At 37.8% G+C, this 20,669-nt stretch overlaps 1 protein-coding gene across 2 annotated transcripts in view; it reads right to left on the bottom strand.

Moving 5' to 3' along the window:
* Positions 1–918: 918 nt before the first annotated feature.
* The window catches only part of vipr1a (vasoactive intestinal peptide receptor 1a), a 37,198-nt gene continuing 17,447 nt past the window's right edge, over positions 919–20,669 (bottom strand). For both annotated transcript variants that reach the window (XM_058418830.1, XM_058418832.1), the window contains 10 exons: positions 18,157–18,257; positions 16,926–17,035; positions 16,368–16,497; positions 10,750–10,903; positions 9,253–9,313; positions 5,349–5,415; positions 5,181–5,272; positions 3,617–3,746; positions 2,845–2,886; positions 919–2,211 (listed from right to left, as the gene is read on the bottom strand). In XM_058418830.1, the coding sequence (XP_058274813.1) occupies positions 2,020–2,211; positions 2,845–2,886; positions 3,617–3,746; positions 5,181–5,272; positions 5,349–5,415; positions 9,253–9,313; positions 10,750–10,903; positions 16,368–16,497; positions 16,926–17,035; positions 18,157–18,257 (1,079 nt within the window). In that variant the 3' untranslated portion in view covers positions 919–2,019. The remainder of the gene's footprint in view (positions 2,212–2,844; positions 2,887–3,616; positions 3,747–5,180; positions 5,273–5,348; positions 5,416–9,252; positions 9,314–10,749; positions 10,904–16,367; positions 16,498–16,925; positions 17,036–18,156; positions 18,258–20,669) is intronic.

Genomic DNA, 20,669 nt, shown 5'->3' on the forward strand with positions numbered 1-20,669 from the left:
CATATTTCTAGTGAAAGGAACTCTTAATGCTTCAGCTTCATACCAAGACATTTTGGACAATTTCATGCTCTTTGTGGGAACAGTTTGGGGATGACCCCTTCCTGTTCCAACATGACTGCACACCAGTGACCAAAGCACGGTCCATAAAGACATGGATGAGTGAGTTTGGTGTGGAGGAACTTGACTGGCCTGCACAGAGTCCTGACCTCAACCCCATAGAACACCTTTGAGATGAATTAGAGTGGACACTGTGTCAGGCCTTCTCTTCCCACATCAGTGCCTGACCTCACAAATGCGTTCAAAAATTCCCATAAACACACCCCTAAACCTTGTGGAAAGCCTTCCCAGAAGAGTTGAAGCTGTTATTCCTGCAAAGGGGCGGGCCAACTCCATATTACATTCATGTGCATGTACAAGGACATGTCCCAAAACTTTTGGCAACATAGTGTATCTCTGGATAAGTGGGTCTGACAAATGCCAGAAATGTAAATGTAGTGTTTTGTAGCTGTAAATTTTTAACACCACAGACATTTAGTTAAGCTGGACTAGGACCAGCCTCTGCTGGCGGATCATCCAGTTTATTAACAACGGGATGCTCAGGATTCCTTATTAAATTAGAGGTCGAGTCTGGCTCCTGCATCTGGTGGGGTCAAGTGCTGCGTGTCGGCAAGCAGGGGGCAGGGGATGGGGAACGTTTGGTTTATTGGGGGTTTGATTTAACAAGGGATTTAGAGGATAAATAACAGATGGAATGTATTTAAAAGTGCATGTAAACAAAGATGGTATCTCTCGTACACTCAACCCCCGGCGTCTATTTCATTCTTATTGGCTGTGTTCATGTCCAACAGAACCGACAGCCATCGTTCCACTTATTACATGAAATCTAACAGCGAAAATTCAGCAGACGTGAGTGCAAAATATCTGCAAAACTATTTATTCGACCGATCTCAGCATAACATCGTGTACATAAATAAGCGCTCTCTTCTACACACGTATTCAGAGCATGCATGTAAACATTCATGAGACTCCACAGAATAAATCATTTTTGATCAGTTACAGACATTTTGGTCCCTACGTGTAGAAATATAAAAACAATCTGAGTATTCTAAACTGTCTGAACTAATATAGCACAATAAAACACTTCATGTACAATACAAATCTTACAAAACGTACAATGGCAACATTTACAGAGAGATCTAAAAAAAATAATAATAACAATTACAGGCACAAAACACCCTGAATATATACATACACGTGGACGGACATGATAAATAAACAGGAATTCAAAGGAAACATTCTTTATGACTGTCAGTGGAACAGACCTTATAGTCTGCAATTACAATAAAACAAGGAAAGGATAACAAATAGGAAAAGCAGACAAGAAGACTGATTGTTCATGCTGGGTGCATCCAAGTAATAACGAGAGCACTAATCAGGAATAAAACAGGCCTAATACACACCTCTGAGGTCACCGCACAGGTAATTAAGGGTTTGAAAACAGACAATCGGATCCAATTTGTGTGTGTTAATGAGGCAGAGATGAAAGGAGATGACAGCAGTAAATGTCAGCTCACAAATCCTTGCCCCGAACCTGGGGTGTGTGTGTGTGTGTGTGGGACAGGACAGGATAGGACATACTTCACAGAATGTAATCTTCTGACTCTGGTTTTGACAACTGATGCTGATTAATAATATTTGCATGTCACAAAATGTTCCTGATTATGACATTTCCCAAAACCATAAACGAAAGACCCCCCCATCCCTGCCCCCTCAACACACACACACACACAGAGTCTCCCTCGCTAAAGGCTAGCGTCTAGAATGACTAAGAACATCAGCGTTCACATCATGGATGCACTCAACCGCATGCCTATTTAACACCGACCGTCTAAACTCGGCTGCATTCCACTGCCATGCCGGTTCACATTGCGATGATGGAAACCAGTTCAGGATTGAACTCGGCCCAAAACTGTGGGAGAGGTCGGGATATCTGGATATTAGCTCATTCAGTAAGTCATCTCAAATGGTAGAGAATTCGTCCATGCAGCTGGAGACGCGGTGCGTGGTGGGGCTGCACTTGGTCAACATGGTGATCTGGGTGTTGGAGGTGCTACCGTTGCTGGCCAGAGAAGGATGGTGGTATTTGGTGTTGGTGCCCAGAAACCTCTGCATGTGCCACCGCCGCCACTTCCGCTTGATTTCAGACTGGACCTGAGGCGCAATTTGAGAAAAAAATATTTTTACAAGATTTTAACTGAGGAAATTAGCAATGGTGGTGATCATAGGCAGTTTGGGACGTCTCTTAATCCAACATGCACAAGGACGTTTCTAACGTCCATCAGATAATCTCATGATGTTGGTGGTTTTGTGGGCGGAGCCTGATTGGTTTGCCCATGCAAATAGGAATCAAGACAATGGGAAGTTCATTCCAACATGGAGGCTTGGTCCATATTTGATGCTGATTGGCGGTGACACCAACTGGACACCTGTTTACAACCATCCTTTTGTTGTCCATTAACACATCACTCAGAATTTGCTTATTTTGTTGACAGAAAGGACGATAAAATGCCTTTATGCTAATTCCAGCCCTGCATGCAGGTACAGTTTGTCACAGCGATATCATAATTAACCACCATTTTATATATCCTCTTTATGTTCATACAAAATATATCCAGTGGGTGGCGATGATGTATCAACAAAATTGTATTAACACTAACGAGCTCTGTTCCATGGCTGTGCTGCTTTCTGAAATTTACAAATGCCACCTTTAATTTGTTACACTCTTTACTAAACCCAGTGGTTGGTTAAATATTGAATAAAAAAGAGAGTGAATGTTAGTATTACCTCTCCGTTTAGGAAACAGTACAGGATGGCAACGCAGAAACCCTGAGGGAGGAAAAATGGTGAATGATGAATTATTAAGATAAGATTCATTATTGTTATTGTACATGAGCGGGAATTTCATTTAGCAGTAATATAACTGACCAGAAATGTATATTTATTATAATATATTGTTGTACTTGTGAAATTGTAATAGAACAGATTTATTTATTCGAACATGATCCACACTTTTTCATACTGTAAGACCACACGTGATCATTGTGCGTTCTCTACGTTCTGCTTGCATCGTTCGTCCCTTTAAAAGTATGGATTCTCAAAACAAACAGCTGAACTTGTTTGCTCCATAACCTTTCATAATGCTTTGGGGAATTCTGCTTATTAGAGCCAATCTAACAGATCCAACAGAGCTATATTTACTGCTTAAAGACATGGTCATATTTCACGCTCTACATATTTTATTAGACTCTGGAGAAAGAATGATGAGATGGGATGCTGCTTTTTTTTCCCCTTGACAGCCATTTTGGGCTTAAGAGCAAACAAGTCTGGATTAAAGGGAGGGGAAATGCAGATCCCAGGATGAATTCATCACTGCCAGTTTATGGATATTCCTGGCATTTCAGGAATCCGAACCGGATAAACAATGAGAATGAAATAAAGACTAAATTAATTTTGTGTGTGAGTGTGTGTCTGAGTGTGTGTGTGTGTGTGTGTGTGTGTGAGAGAGAGAGAGAGAGAGAGAGAGAGAGAGAGAAAGAGACAAACCCCAAATGTATACCTGAAAAGAACCCAGGATAAGATCAACCACGAGCCGCATGTAAGACTGCACCTGATGAGGTATGAAGGCGAAGATGATGTAGTTGATTCCAAACAGAGGAATCAAAAGCAAAGTGGATTTCGCCAACCTCCTGCAAATCACAACAAGCGATAAACAGCATCCTTATTATCATAAATTCAGAAACTTAAGTTCATTTGTTACATCAGTGTTTACATGAGGAAACCTCCTTGCATTCAGAATTGGTTTATGCACGCAAACAATCTGCGTGTAGTTCACTTCAGTAGAAAAGTCTAAGACTGGTTTTATTAGCATCTAAACCGTCGCCTTTAAACCTAAACAGCTGGATTTAAGCAAATAAAAAAACCTCGGATAGAAAATACAGACTGCAGAAACAGATTGAGTTTGTTTCTGAGTTTGTCAAATGTAGTGCACATGTAGGAATCTGGTTTAATTTAACAACATGACTTCCAAAGTCATGAACAGCACATGATACCGTGATTATTTTACATTTCATTATTTTATAATCTGAATATACAACTGATTATATGCACGACCTATGCATAATTTAGCTAGTTACATTCACAATTAATAAAGTAATGCCAGTGTTTATGTTTTGGTTCATTTGATGCGCTTTCCTGTGAAGAAAACGTACCGCTTTAAAGGATAAGCTTACCAAGTACTCGTCTGCTGCACTGACAGCTCACTCTAACTGCTGTTCACATTATTAATTAACGTTTATCAAAGAACATTTCAGTCCTCTGATTAAGATGAGTCTTCTCTAATGTTTGTGGAATTTTGAGGAAAGATACCCTAGTTTGCCAAAAGTTTTGGGACATCTGCCTTCACATGCACGTGAATGTAATATGGAGTTGCCCCGCCCTCTGCAGCTTCAACTCTTCTGGGAAGGCTTTCCACAAGGTTTAGGAGTGTGTTTATGGGAATTTTTGACCATTCCTCTAGAAGTGCATTTGTGAGGTCAGGCATTGATGATGGACGAGAAGGTCTGGCTCACAGTCTCCACTCTAATTCATCCCAAAGGTGTTCTATGGGGTTGAGGTCAGGACTCTGTGCAGGCCAGTCAAGTTCCTCCACACCAAACTCACTCATCCATGTCTTTATGGACCGTGCTTTGGTCACTGGTGTGCAGTCATGTTGGAACAGGAAGGGGTCATCCCCAAACTGTTCCCACAAAGAGCATGAAATTGTCCAAAATGTCTTGGTATGAAGCTGAAGCATTAAGAGTTCCTTTCACTGGAACCAAGAGGCCGAGCCCAACCCCTGTTTTTGGTGTCCTAAAACTTTTGACAAATTTGTGTGTGTGTGTGTATGTGTGTGTGTATATATATATATATATCACTTCGAGGTCAGAATTATGAGAACAAATATTATTTCACTCAAACTGCTGTATATGAAAAAAGCTCTTTAAATAGCGCTGGAGTCTGGAGATATGTGTGCAGTTTCTATAAGTGAATCCTCATTACAAGCAACATCAGTGTAATGACACGACACAATTTAACAGAGTTTCTAAACCATCTCTGATTTCTGTCATGCGCCACAAACTCACGAGTACTGGTTCGATTCGTTTCTGCCGATGTCCCTGCAGTTGATTTTCTGCCGAAGAATCCGGATGATGCATATGAAGAGGATGAAGTTCAACTGCAAACATCAACAATCGATTAGGACACATTTCCAGCTGCGATTCTTGGCTGTAGTGAAAATCTAAGCAACTCACCAGGATTATTAGCAGAATGGGGGTTTTTATAATCCACCACAGATTGTCGTCAATAATATCCCAACATCTGCAAAGCAAAGAAGACAATGCTAGTTTTTGTTGGATATATTCAGATTTTTCCATTCTGATTGTCATTTGGTTTGAACAGAATGATCGCACTGGTTTAATGATGATTGGTTTAATTGGGTCAAAATGAATTTTTTTTCCCCAAAGTACCTCAAATCAAAGACATGTGTGAATTTTTATTTTTGTTTATGTAGTTTACAGACTGAAAAACGCAGCTGGGCTCAAAAGTGCCAGCTGAATTTAAAAAGCTTTTTTAAAAAATATTAAATAACAAAAAACATATTAAAAAAAAACATGCACTTATACCTCACAAAATAAAATGTAAAATAAATAAATAAATAAATAAAATAAAATAACTGTTCAAAATAAATCTCAAATGACTCGAGGACTATATTTTAATTCCAATCACATATAAAAATTTTCTTATTTTTCATTTAAAGATAAATTAATTAATTAAAACTAAAAAAAACTATTAGAACAAAATACAACACATTCGATGAATTAATAAACAGGAAGAAACATACACACATAACTTAATAAAATAAAATAAAATAACTTTAAAAATACACACAAAAAAAAAATAATAATAATAATAAACCAAATGACTCAAATCACATTACATACAAATGTTCTTCTTTTTTATTTCAAAATAAATATATAAATTAAAAATAAAAAATGATTTAAAAAATACAGTACATTAAATAAATAATAAACAGAAAGAACCATGGTCAAATGGCTTAATAAATAAATACATAAATAGAATGTAATTAAATAAAGTAAAATAAAAATAAAATAACCTGAAAAATGAAATAAAATAACCTTTAAAAATAAATCTGCAAATGACTCTGGAACTATATTATCATTCAAATCACACTCGTCTTCTACACTCTCACAAAAATAACCTGCACTACACCTTGTCTCTGATGTGCTAGCCTCAAGCGCACACCTTTAGCCATTAGTATGTATCTCCTAGATAAAAAGCAGCTTGTCATGTAGCTTTAACTCTTAAATCCCTTTCAAAGACACACTATACACACATTATATACAGTATATACTCACTACACACCCAGTGACAAAATAGTTTGATGAATGTTTGAATCATTAGAATTTATATATTACATACACATCATATACTGATACACAATAAAACAAGTAAAGGTAAAGTTTAGTAACCCTAACCCTAACCCTACTAGAGACGATTCAGCAGCTTTTTGCTCAGAGTCATCACTTTGTCCATATTTACAGAAAACGGAGTTTCAGACGTCACATGTCTGCTGAGTAAGTTTTTTTGATGAGGATATTTTTGGACAATGTTAAACTACTGCTTTACAAGCAGCCATCATTTATTATCTATCTATCTTGGCTAATCTCCTGCTTTTAAAGAAGGTTCGAGCAGATTTGTGTCATTTTGTGTTTTTTTGCCAAATTCTTCGTTCACTTCCAGGCAGCGTGATTCATGAACTGAAACCTGGATCTGAGTTTCGTTGCTGCTGAGCCGCGCTGAGCCTTATGTCTACCAGATTTACCGAGGGGAGTTAATCCTGTTTTCGATATATTTCTGAGGCTGAATTACGAGAAGAAAAAGGACTGGCTTGTATTTCTGCTGGTCCAGGTGGATCTTCTAGGTCTGGACAGCGTTAATGGACATTAAGCATCTGTCTGTTTACTCTGAAGAATACAGGGCTGCTGTGATCGGTACAGAAATGACAGGGACATATATCCGGATTTGTTTACACACACACACACACATACACACACACACACACACGGGCAGGCAGACGTTATGCAAGTAAGTGTCTGAGTGATTAAGATTTTGTGCTTCTAGGAGTGCTTTACAATAAAAATAACTAAATGTGTGAATACTTTTATTATTATTATTATTATTATTTTTATTAGTGGTGGAAGTAATAGAATAGCACCTGTCATACATAAAGTACAAAGCACTTCACATAGAAATTTGAAAAATAAATAAAAAACACAATAATAAGAGACAGATTATTATTATTAGAGACAGAATATAAGCTATAATAGTCCATTCATCACCGTGCCTTTCTGCAGTATGCAAGGGATTTTTATATTTATATATCATTTGTTATTTTGTTTTAATCAAACCGGCAATTTTCCACTCGAACGGTTTCCGTAACGCAGGGGTTGGCAACCTCGTGACCTCAGCACCGACTTCATCTAAAGAACAACAAGGCAAATTTCTACCACATGTTCCAAATATGCTCCATTTATTCAAGCCATTAGAGCAGTTTTATTCCAGAACTTTCCACTCCGTCACATGAAGGAACAGCTGGCATCATAGTTAAAGCAGTGAGTAAAGCTGAAGCTGGATTCGAGTTAACGTTACGAACTTGTGTTTAGATGAATCCCTGTCATTTCTCTCATGGTTTATTGGCCCGTTAACACTTACTGAGCTTACACTGAGAAACATGGAGGTAATGATGTCATTTCCAGCAAATAAATAAATAAATAACCTGATATCTAATGTTCTTAAGCAGAAATTTACAATCTTGCAATATTTTCAGCAAAATCTCACTAGGTCAGGGATTTAAAGAACCACAAATCAAATTTTTTCTTACATAACAAAGCACTTATTCACTAAAAGCACTAATGATGTGTAGTTTCAACGTGTGAAATGCTGAAACTTTTTCATTTTTAAACTAAAACACACACATAATCCTGTCCTCATGACTATAAATAATTAAATAAGACACATCAACATACATAATATTGCCAAAAGTTTTGAGACACCCGTCCAAATCATTGAGTTCAGCTGTTGTTTTTCAGGGGGTTGGGCTCGGCCACTTAGTTCCACTGAAGGGAACTCTTAATGCTTCAGCTTCATACCAAGACATTTTGGACAATTTCCAATGACTCCTTCCTGTTCCAACATGACTGCACACCAGTGCACAAAGCAAGGTCCATAAAGACATGGATGAGTCCTGACCTCAACCCCATAGAACACCTTTGGGATGAATTAGAGTGGAGACTGTGAGCCAGGCCTTCTCGTCCAACATCAGTGCCTGACCTCACAAATGCACTTCTAGAGGAATGGTCAAAAATTCCCATAAACACACTCCTAAACCTTGTGGAAAGCCTTCCCAGAAGAGTTGAAGCTGTTATAGCTGCAAAGGCGGGACAACTCCATATTACATTCATGTGCATGTAAAGGCAGACGTCCCAAAACTTTTGGCAATATAGTGTATTTGTGCCATATACTGCCATACACTATCACAACAATGTTTTTTTTAATATTATTATTTATTTTTTGTACTGCAGCCTTCATGAGAAGAATGTAAGTTGTGTAAGTGTATCTTGTGTGAGTGATATCGGTGAGAGCGACGCTGTTATATCATAGTTCAAGGCTCTTAATCCGCGACTGGATTAAACTCCGACTCATTTGTGGGCTGCTTTAAACATAAAAAGCGTTGGAGAGATTAATAAATATAAATGTGTGCTCTGTTCTATAAATATATATCTGACCTTTCAGATGATGTGTTATCTCCAGGACAATAACTCTCTCCTCAGCTGTTTGTATAAATGATGTATATACGGTTTAGTGTGTACTCTGGACACTGAGCTCGCGTTGTAGGTGAAGACGCCTTCCTCCGTCTTGTAAACACAGCCTTACGACCCACTCAGGAATGTGTTTTGACGCGACATTTCTTTTGTGTACACTGAACCCTGATAGTGTACTGCATGGAGGTTGAGTAAGATTCTCGCCAGCCATCTGCACGCAAGACCTCTTCAAGAATAAATGTATGTTAAACAAATGTGTGTTGGGTTTTTTAAAAGGCTCTGGGGAGGAAAAAAACATTAAAAAAGCACTTACCCGACATCATGCAAGTAGGCTTTAGTAATGCTCCATGTGGTGATGAAGAGTGCTGGGACTCCTGTAAGAGAGACAGGCGAAAGGAGAACTTTCTAAGCACAAAGAACTGGTTGCAAAAGAAAATATTTTAGTTGATGAATTTGATGTTGAGGAGTGAAGATAACTAGACTTGCATATTAATCTTGAAGATATTTCCCCAACATTTCTGCAGAGTTTTATCAGTTCTACCAAACAGTGCTGATTCAAATGTGTGTGTGTGTGTGTGTGTGTGTGTGAACAGGACAGGACATACTCCACACTTAAGTGCTTCACAGAGTGCAATTTTCTGACTCTGTTCTTTGCTTAATGATGCTGATTAATAATGTGTGTGTGTGTGTGTGTGTGTGTGTGTGTGAGCGAGATTCACCCCGGTGATATCATGAAAAAGTTATAACGCCGCGATCCAGAGATATGAATCAGCGTATACTGTTTTCTCTCACAGGACCGACTCGGACTCCTCACTACTATTTCTTTTCCACATATCAGATCACCTGTCAGCCTAGAAGACCATTCAAATGTCAGATTAACCTTTTTTTCCCTTTTCGCAAGTTTCGTTGTTGCATCAAGCTGATTTATTTGATAATAAATAAGCCTTTACGCAATTTTAAACCAGATCATGTGCACCAACACAGAGATCGAGACCTATGATATTTAAATAAAACGTGATGGAAAACAGATTCATTTTGGAAAGTTCGTACTAGACTGTACAGCATTAATCAACCTCGTAATCCTGATATCACTCGCATTCATCCTGGGCTATTCATCACATTCTAATGTTTATTCGTGGCTATGATAACCTCTGCGCTGTTCAAGTCTCCATTCTGATTGGTCAGAAGGTTCTGATGAATTTTCTATAAAAGCAGCTCTGCAGAGGGAAATCATAGGTTTATATTAACACACTTCTCCTAATAGAAACAGCTTTTTCTCAATAGATACTGTATTTATTTATCATTTATGGTCTCCGATGTCAGTGCTTTGTAACACTTAGAGATAAAGCCTTTAAAATGTAAGCTTTCCAGTAAGACATCATGGTTACACTTTAAGGTTTGGGAGTAAAAACCTGCAAATTTAAATGCAACTATAAACAGATAAAAAGTACACTCTGTTCTTTAACGATTAAAAAAACGTAAAGATTGGCTTAATGCTGATGTAGAAGAGGAATAACACTTCAGAATGTGCAGTTACTGTAAAATAACCAACTCAGAGACCACCTCATGGTTGATTAATTTCTCATAACAGCACAACACAGTGTTTCTTACTTGTTTCTAAGCATAACCTCAGGCCATTTTACTTTACGCTGAAAAAACCCCCAATTTATCTTCCTAATAAAACCTCGTTTATGTTTACTCCGCTATATTCTGAAATTCCAACACGCAGCTGTTGCCACAACGTGGCTTCATAGTAAGCGTGGTGTTGATACGGACATCACCACAACCATAAATCTGCTGGCTCACTCACCCCAGCCAATCAGGATGTACCACCAGAAGTACTTCCTGTGGGAGAAGAAGGAGACGGCGAGGAGTGCATGTAAGTAGAGGCCCTCCACCAGCAGCCAGAAGAAGCTGGCCATGACGCCGTACTGGAAGAAGACCATGGCAGCCTTGCAGCCTACCTGTAATAAATAAAGCCCTTGTTTACTATGGTGTGTATAAAGAGCATCACGTTACTGCCACATGTTTATCTACAGAGGACACATGGCTCTACAGCTGCCAGGACATCAGGGATGTTAGTGTTGTGTAACGTCAGCTAAAAAAAGAGGATGTGAAAGGAAGTGAAAGTCGCTTGTCAGATAAAAAAAAATTCAGTGTCAGGGTTATTAGGGTTGGACTGTTAGACTGGCATTAATGTGTGACGATATACTGGGATAAAGAAATCTGAAATACTCAGATACTGACGTTACAAAAAAGATAAACATGCTTCGAAATGTTAAAAGAGTAAAAAAAGACACATTTCTACAGAAATATATAGAAATATTCTAGGATTTTTAATGATTAATGGTTTGTTAATTTCACCAAATGCATTCAATAATCAAGATAAGTTTATTTACTTCATCGGTTTTGTGCTAGATCTGTGAGTCTAAAGACACTTTTATTATCCAAAATGTGGCTCATGATACGCACACTCATCATAACAACCATTATAACCAGTTATAGCAACCATAACACTGTACACCATAACAGCCATAAAAATGTAACCATAACGACCTCACCACTAAAACAAACATAACACTGTAGCCATAACAACCTCACCACTATAACAAACATAACACTGTAGCCATAACAACCTCAACACCATAACAGCCATAACACTGTAACCATAACAACCTCACCACTATAACAAACATAACACTGTAACCATAACAACCTCAACACCATAACAGCCATAACACTGTAACCATAACAATCTCACCACTATAACAAACATAACACTGTAACCATAACAACCTCAACACCATAACAGCCATAGCACTGTAACCTTAACAACCTCAACACCATAACAGCCATAACACTGTAACCATAACAACCTCACCACTATAACAAACATAACACTGTAACCATAACAACGTCAACACCATAACAGCCATAACACTGTAACCATAACAAACTCACCACTATAACAAACATAACACCGTAACCATAACAACGTCAACACCATAACAGCCATAACACTGTAACCATAACAATCTCACCACTATAACAAACATAACACTGTAACCATAACAACCTCAACACCATAACAGCCATAACACTGTAACCATAACAATCTCACCACTATAACAAACATAACACTGTAACCATAACAACCTCAACACCATAACAGCCATAACACTGTAACCATAACAATCTCACCACTATAACAAACATAACACTGTAACCATAACAAACACAACAGCCATAACACTGTAGCTATAACAACCACAACACCATAACAGCCATAACACTGTAGCCATAACCACCTCACCATAATAACAAACATAACATTGTACACCATAACAACCACAACAGCCATAACACTGTAGCCATAACAACCACAACACCATAAAACCCTAACACCATAACAACCATAACAATACACACCATAACAATAACAACCACAACAACATAACCATAACAACCTCAACACCATAACAACCATAATACTGTAACCGTAACAACCATAACATCATAATAACCAAAGCACTATAACCATAACAAACCCAACACCATAAAAATCCTAACACTATAACAAGCATAACAATGTAACTATAGCAACCACATCAAACTCAATAGCATAACAATCCTAACCTGATAATTTATCAGCAAAGCTAGTTAACACAGCTAGCTTTAGCTAGCAACTGTTAGCTCACTTTCTTAGCCAGCACAACCCACATCTACAGAAGATATTTACCTGTAATACAAGTTTTATGCTAGCTAAAAAGTAAACAAGCTATCTAAATCAGCTGTGGAGTTTTATATCAGCTCACTGATATCAGAACTGAAATGATAGCGTGTTAACTACCAGTAACAGGATATCCGAAGTTGTTCATAGATTTACTGCCTCTTTGAAGTTGACAGGAGTTTATATATTTCATCTCACAAACATGAACCGTTTGCACTGTCGAAATAATCACATCAAATCCTGCCACATATATTTATTCAGTAGCTTTACAATAATGACTGATCAGGGATCTGCTTCTGGGGTTTGATTGTCATTATCAGACGTTATCGGTGTGGTTTTGACTATCAGAAATAGTGCCATAAAGCCAGAGCGCTGCATGGAACATTTCTAGAGCTCTTTAATCAGGTGTGGCGTGTTGACCAGCGCTGGATGAGTGGGTGAGCTGGAGGAACTGGAGTGTTTGCACATCGCCGCTGTGACAGACGTGACGTATCCTTCTGGCCAGGCAACACGTGGAGTGTTTATACAATAGATTACTGACTTAAACTACTCCATACCACACACACACACACACACACACACACACATACACACAAGACAGAGGCCTATAAATGTTTTGTAGCAGACAAAGCTGAAGAGAAGCACTTTGTGGAGTTTCACAAGCCTTAAGTAAAGAATAAAACACTCAGGGTGTGCTGTCATAGGAAAAGAATGAACAACCGGGTGGTGTGATGTGGCTCGATGAGAGGAAGAGTAACTCTTATCAACCTTCATCTATAAAAACACATCCTGAAGCATTTTGTTCCTCTACTAAGTCAGTAATTCTAGAGCCAATCATGTTAGCCCTCTAGCTCCTAACTACACGTGATGTAGCTGGAAAACTCTCAGAGCTTCTGTTACAGAAAATCAATCAACACTTTCAGTTATAGAAAACTTTATAGAAAACTTCGACTCTTTTCTGTCAATCACTTTCTGACCAATCAGTATCAAGCATTCAGCAACACTGAGGTATCATCCAGAGTAACGTACAGGAATCAAACCAAACCAGTTACGGTCACAGCGTAAACAAACCAAGAGCAAACATGGGCTCGTTACACACCCTGTTTAAGCAGACCATTAGCAACCTCTCCAAATGCTCTGAAGGATCTGACAAACACCGTGCCTCACACTAAACCCAGCAAGAGAGCCCACGGACTGATTTAACACTGTTTGTTTCAGGGGTAACGTTTTCTCAAGCTCCACAGATAGAAAAACGCACCTCAGAAAGAAATGATAAATTTATAAAAAAAAAACAAAAAAAACATGCGGCACTTAAATTGTACCTAAGAGTAAAAATTTTACCTCAGAAAAAAATTAATTAAAAAACATTTGGGACTGAAATTTTAAGTCACAAAAAATAAACTAAAAAACACCCAGGACTGAAATTTTGCCTCAGAAAAAATCATTTAAAAAAGCAGGACTAAAAATGTTTTTACCTCAGAAAATAATTGATCAAAAACCATGCAAGACTGAAATTGTATCTCAGAAAAAAGAAATAACTAAAAAATGTCTGTGACTGAAATTTTACCTCAGAAAAAATAAATAAATAAAATGTGCAGCACTAAAATTTTACCTCAGAAAAAATAAACTAGAAAACATGCAGGACTGAAATTTTACATTAGAAAAAATAAATAAATAATATGTGCAGCACTAAAATTTTAACTAAAAAAAAAAATTAACTAAAAAACATGCAGGACTGAAATTTTACCTCAGAAAAAATATGATGTGAATATGAAATATTGAATATGAAATATGAAAATAAATATGATGTGAATTGTTATGATTCAGAAAATGTGAAAAATCTTCAATTAATCCAGAACTTTCTACATGAGACACATTAAAGTATCTGTAGATAATTTGTCACAGCAGTTTGTTTGTGTCACTTGTAGTGCCTGTAGTGTTAGCAAGTAGCTTACGCTACTGTTGACGCTTGTGGGTAAGATAAATCAGTTTGAAAATTGGTTGTTTGTTAATTGTTTGGACATGCTAGACATCATTCTCTTTTCAGATTAGCAAAGCAAGATAATTTTGCTAGCGACTTACGCTAACCACAAGCACCAAAAATCTCCACTAATACTTCCCCCCCAAGCTTTTTTCCTTTTTTTCCCCCCAATAATATCTCCACACACATTTAATAAGAAATGATATATGACTGATGGCAAAGGATTTCATAGTGAAGCCACAAAAGTTAATTCATCAAGAATTTAAAAAAGTACCCCACTGTAACGGCGTGTATAAAAAGTAGCATTAAAAGTCACTCAGAGGGTTAAGAAGAAGAAAAATCCCCTCACGCTGTGCTGTGGGTCTCAGCAGCTGGAGTTTGTCACCCGCAGGCGGATTTCTTTTCATTAGGTGTCATCTGTTTGTCGAATTTGGAAAAGGGCTCCTGAGAGAACACTAGCGAAAAAAGCTCTAAAAGCCTCCCATCATTGATCCCAGATGAGAAATGGGACTGCAAAAGGTGCGATTGTGAACCCTTAAGGCTTCACCACCGGTCTCGAACGATATAAAACTGTCTCGCGCTAGAGAAATTTCAACACATTAGCAAGGTGTAAAGCCATGGGCTGGACTCAGGACCAAGAAAAATCACAAAAACAAAGCGCAAAAAGGGTCTAGGGGATTTATGGAAAGGATGAAAAAGTAAAGTAATTAAAGTAGAGAATAAAACATAAAAGTAGAATACATAAAAACATGCCCTGGAAGAACAACGAGCAGTGATCAATGGTGTAATATATATGTAAGAAATAAATCACTCAGGAAAATAATTACAATAAAAATATTCCCCAGGCCACATCCAGCTCTTCAGTAAAATCACTCAAACTTCCAGAAGTGATTTTAGGACACAGTGTGACGTACTGAAATCTCAAACATGAACAAAACCTGAGCTGAACTGGAGCCTAACGCAGCCATTTTGGATAACAGGATAACCTCCATCAGTGAGAACATAATCTGGGACATAATTAATACATATAGTAAATAGATTTTTGATCTTTGATTATGGATAGTTGCTATTTTATGTGAAAATAACACTAATGTTCAAAGCAGGTATACAAACTTGATTTAAACTTTTGGGTCTTTTGTTAGCTGAAAGCTCGACTAGCTTTGTAGAATAGCAAAGATCAGACAGAGAGAGAGAGAGAGAGAGGTTGTTATTGGTGCTGTTCAGCTTTCTGAGGTAGCAAGTAGCATCTGAATTCCTCACAGAAGGTTTAACAGCTCTGAGCAGCGATTTAGCCTCATGCTATGACCATTAACCCATGACAGACACTCCATTAGAGCCCCAACAGATCAGCAGTCCTGATATGAAGCACAATAAACCGCTCAAGCGCTGACTGTAAATGCTGAGATAAAGCGTGAGGTGCTATCTCTCCCGAAGGAGCACAGAGGTGAAGCTGAAGGTCGGATGTTTCTTTTAAAATCAAAGGCAGAGATCCCACACGGGGATTCAGGGGCGATTAGCAGTTTAGATTTGTTTACACTTGATATGTAAATTTGCAATAAGTCATATATTACATATTATATATAACAGTAATAAATATCTATGTGAAATAATTGAGATTTTAATGCTGAAAAAATAATTTTTGTTTTATTTGTCGGTCAAATTACCCAAAGTTTGATTTTTTTTCTTTATATAAAAATGATGTAGTGAAACTGCTTACAGAACCAGGAATGCACTCATCCGGATCCACCTCATAGAGCGCCACGTCCTTCATTATCACCGCAATGGCCTTCAGGATGAATGACAGGAAGAGGTGAATGTGGATGAAGTTCCTCGTACAGTGGAGTTTCCTGGACATGAAGCATCATAAAACCATCATCTATCTCATCATCATATATCTGTCAAATACACAACTTGCTTTCGTTTCTGCCACACGTCCGAGTCTAGCTATTAGTGACTGCCCTAGAGAGCATCTACACGCAGAGGCCATCTGGTGTGTGTTGTTTCCGTTTGGGGGACGGCGGCGTGCGTGAGGCACATTTTATTGTTTAATTGACTGTATGATGCTTTAAAAGGCACAAAAAAGGAAGCTACCAGCAAACTGAGGTGTGTTATCAGAGCCGCCTCTGTGTGATGGGAAAACAATGACGCCTTCATCTAGCGTTCCTGCTAATCGTAATTCTAATGGACAGTAAATTGCGTAATTCAGTGACACACTACGAAAACAAATGACTGCATGCCGTAACCGGTTCGAACCGGTGTGAGATCGCTGGCTTACCTGAAAAAGCACAAAATAAAGATGGCGATGACGAGGGACGTCAGAGACACAGCGTGGCCGATGGTGTACCCGATCCTCACCGAGCGGAGGAATTCACCGTGAGAGAAATCCTGCACAGAGAACACACTCGTATGACTAGATACAGGCTTCATTTTCAAAATAGTTATGAAGTAATAAATAACTAAAGAGTATAACACATGGGTTGTGCTGCTACAGGAAAATAACCAACGACAAGGTGGAGCGATGAGGAATGAGTTAATGAGAAAATATACTGCTTTAGTATTACATATCTAACAAATGCTTTTACATTTACAGCATTTGGCAAAAGTCCTTATCCAGAGAGATTTACATTTTTATCTAATTTTATACAACTGAGCAATTGAGGGTTAAGGGCCTTGCACAAGGGCCCAGCTTGCATCCCAATGCCTTTTATTCTGCTTATACCTCAACAATATGGGAACAATTACAATTATTCATTAAATAACAACACATACCATATTGTATGTGTGTGATTTGTATAAAAAATGAGACCAAGATAAAGATATTTGTTCAAGACAAGCTTCAGATGCAGGCTACAGCGAAACATGGTGGTGGTAGCATCATGATCCAGAGACCCTTTTTATCACTTTTCATTAAGAGCACTTGCTTCATTTTGCAGAAAAATAAACCCAAAACCTAAAGCCGGTAGGAAAATACACATCAAACTTCCAAGTACTCATATGCAGGGGTTGAATACTTATTTATTTATTTTTACAAATAATGACTTGGAATATTTCATTTAAGCTCATTCTGATCAAAATACTGACTGACTTTCTGATCCAGAGGAATATTATAGCTCTGGGGGTTGAATACTTTTCAAAGGTACTGTATATGAAGAGAAGTCGTGATTTATCATTGGGTGTAATGTTTTGATTTATCATAGGGTTTAAATTGGCATAATTAGCTTCATTGTTTTTGGAAAACGTCAAGAAAAACAATGAAATCCAGTGTTCGAGAAATATTTTAATATTAAAAATACCCAATGTAATCTGTTAGCTTTGGTTGCTAAGCAACATACCACCCAAAAAGGGTTAGTCAATGGATAATATAGCTTAAGATTAACGAGTTTATTGGTTAAAATCCTGCTGTATTAATACATTATATGATTATTGTGATGCAGTTGTAGGTGTGTGTACAGTATATTGACCTTGACAAAGAATTATTTATCCATATTAAAAGAATTCTTTATCACCTCCACTTCGGTGATGTTGAGGCTGTAGCCGCAGTTCTGAGCGCTCACGGTAGGGTCAATGTTCATCCATCCCTCCTCTGTGCATAACCTTGATATATTACCTACAGAAAGATGACAGGAATTAGCTAAGGAAAGGATGATTCAGTGAAATAATATCTCTAGCAGCAGGAGGAACACAGCTAGCCTGCAGAGAAAAAGAAGCCGAAATCAGCCTGTAGGTAAATGACAATAATCCTTCGCAGGTTTTAAACAGAGCAAAACTTTTTACAAACTGCTCTCAACTCCCAGATGTTCACATCATTAGCAGCTCCTCTGAGGTTTCATTTGTTGTGAAATTAAACACCAATGACAACCAACTGGAGTGGCTGAGAGCTGACAGTTCAGGATTCAGATCCTGCTAAATGTTCTTGGAAATCGAAAAAAGAAGAAGAACCAGAGAGAAAAAGTGTTTGAACAGGGTCTGATTTAGTGAGGAGGACGAGAAGATGAGAAAATCCTTCATCTCCAGGGTAAGAGGTTCTTCTGAAGGTGAAGAAAGACCGAAAGAAAAAGTTAATAAAGTTTTTAACTTTTCATTTCCACCTGCAGGGAAGTGACAGAGAGACCCAGGAGCCGAGAGTGAGTTTCCGGACACATCTACCTGATTTCAGTCACGTTTGACCAGAGCAATAACTCCATAACTCCATAACTAATGCAATTTATCTCGAGAACTTTTCCTCCGATGGCTTAATTGGATTTGCGCCGACTTTTTTAAAAAGTCACCTAAAAAAACGGCAAGATGAAACGTAACGTTTCCTGTTCAGTGAAAGATTTTGTAATTAAAGGCGAATTAATGTGTTACTTTGCTTGTGAAGTGCGAGATTATTCACCGCAAGCAGAGAGATGAATTGAATAAAATGAATAAAACATCGTCTCCTCTTCTAGAAAATTCTCCTCTAATTAGGGCTCTATTTACTCCCGAGGAAGACGGGAATCAAGGCGTAGAGCTTTATGTAAATGTCACGAGACGCAGATGCTCTGAATCCAACGTCTCTACCTGGTGATTAGTCTAGTTATTTTTCAATTTTCCTTGTTATACACACGCTAGTATGTAATTATCTCATTTCCTGTTTTCCTAGATTTATTCCAACTAACTTGGATGATATAATGACATGATCCTGTAATACTGTATGTTGCACTTTAAATATTTCTTAAACTTAGTTATTAGATGTCACAGTCTTTTTATTTTGTTATCACTCCACCAAATACCCCAAATTTCACCACATAAATGGATTTGCATTATATTTGGTTTATATTTGGTTTTGTTCTGGTTTTACCCACTTCTCCTTTTATATCTTCCTGATTATCTCTCCTAAACCATTCTTTTGACGTCACAATTCTCGGATATCTAACATCGACTTCAGCGAATTCGCGCTGATATCATCAGCATCAACCCCTTATGGCATCTGGCATAAAATGCAGCTACATTATTATGGTGGAAAAAATAACTTTCTGTGAATGTTGGAATTCGGTGTAATCAGGAATAACGAGCAGCATGTGGGAATCGTTAATCATTACTCAGCAAGAAGGAAACAAAAACAGGAAACACATACCATATGAAAACAAAGCAGAGCTCATGTATGAACCACGTGATCATTAGTATTTATTCAAATTATGCTATTTTAAGTTATTCAGGACTGAATGCAAATAACTGCAGTGCCATTTTCCAGAGCGTTGCTGGATTATGATTGCTCATATGGTGGTAACATTTGGCCCTTATCCACAGTGACTTACATTTTATTTCATTTTATACAACTAAGCAATTGAGGGTTAAGGGCCTTGCTCAGGGGCCCAGCTTGGTGGACCTGGGGACTTTCAGATCAAAACCTTTTATCCTGCTTATACAACAACAATATGTGAACAAAAAAAAATTAAGCTGGTTAGAAATTACACATCAGACCTCCAAGTACTGGTAAGAAGGAGTTACCTCCTTGCACTAGTTATAAGTAACTAACTATAAGTAAATAACTAGTTATAACGAGAACAATGTAGCCTTTTCTGATTTAGCTGTAAGTGATAACTTTTATGATGAAGGTCCACATCAATTAAAGTAACTGTAAATGGATAAATTATGACAGAGTATGAGGTGTTTTATGGTTTCTTGGCGACAAGCTGCCTGAAGAGAGGAAAAAAAGAGAGATGCTGGTGAGGGAATAATGTTCGTGTTAAACGACAACAGAATAAACTTGTTCCACAACACTGCGATCGTTAGCGAATTGCTGTGTTATAAGAAACATAAAAAACGTTAGGACATGCTGTTATTAAAAAATAATCAATTCCAGGGTGGAAACAGGAAGGATTTCTGTTTTGTTTTACTATAATAGCATAACCTGTGTTTTATTCCTTATATATATTATAATGACAGGGACTGCATATTGATTTAATATGGATTTCTGCAGAGATGTACACACCGATCAGAGAAAACATTAAAACCATTGTGTAGATCCTCCTTGTGCCACTAAAATATCTCATCA

The sequence above is a fragment of the Hemibagrus wyckioides genome, linkage group LG20 (genome assembly GCF_019097595.1).
Source record: "Hemibagrus wyckioides isolate EC202008001 linkage group LG20, SWU_Hwy_1.0, whole genome shotgun sequence".
In the NCBI taxonomy this organism is placed as follows: domain Eukaryota; kingdom Metazoa; phylum Chordata; class Actinopteri; order Siluriformes; family Bagridae; genus Hemibagrus; species Hemibagrus wyckioides.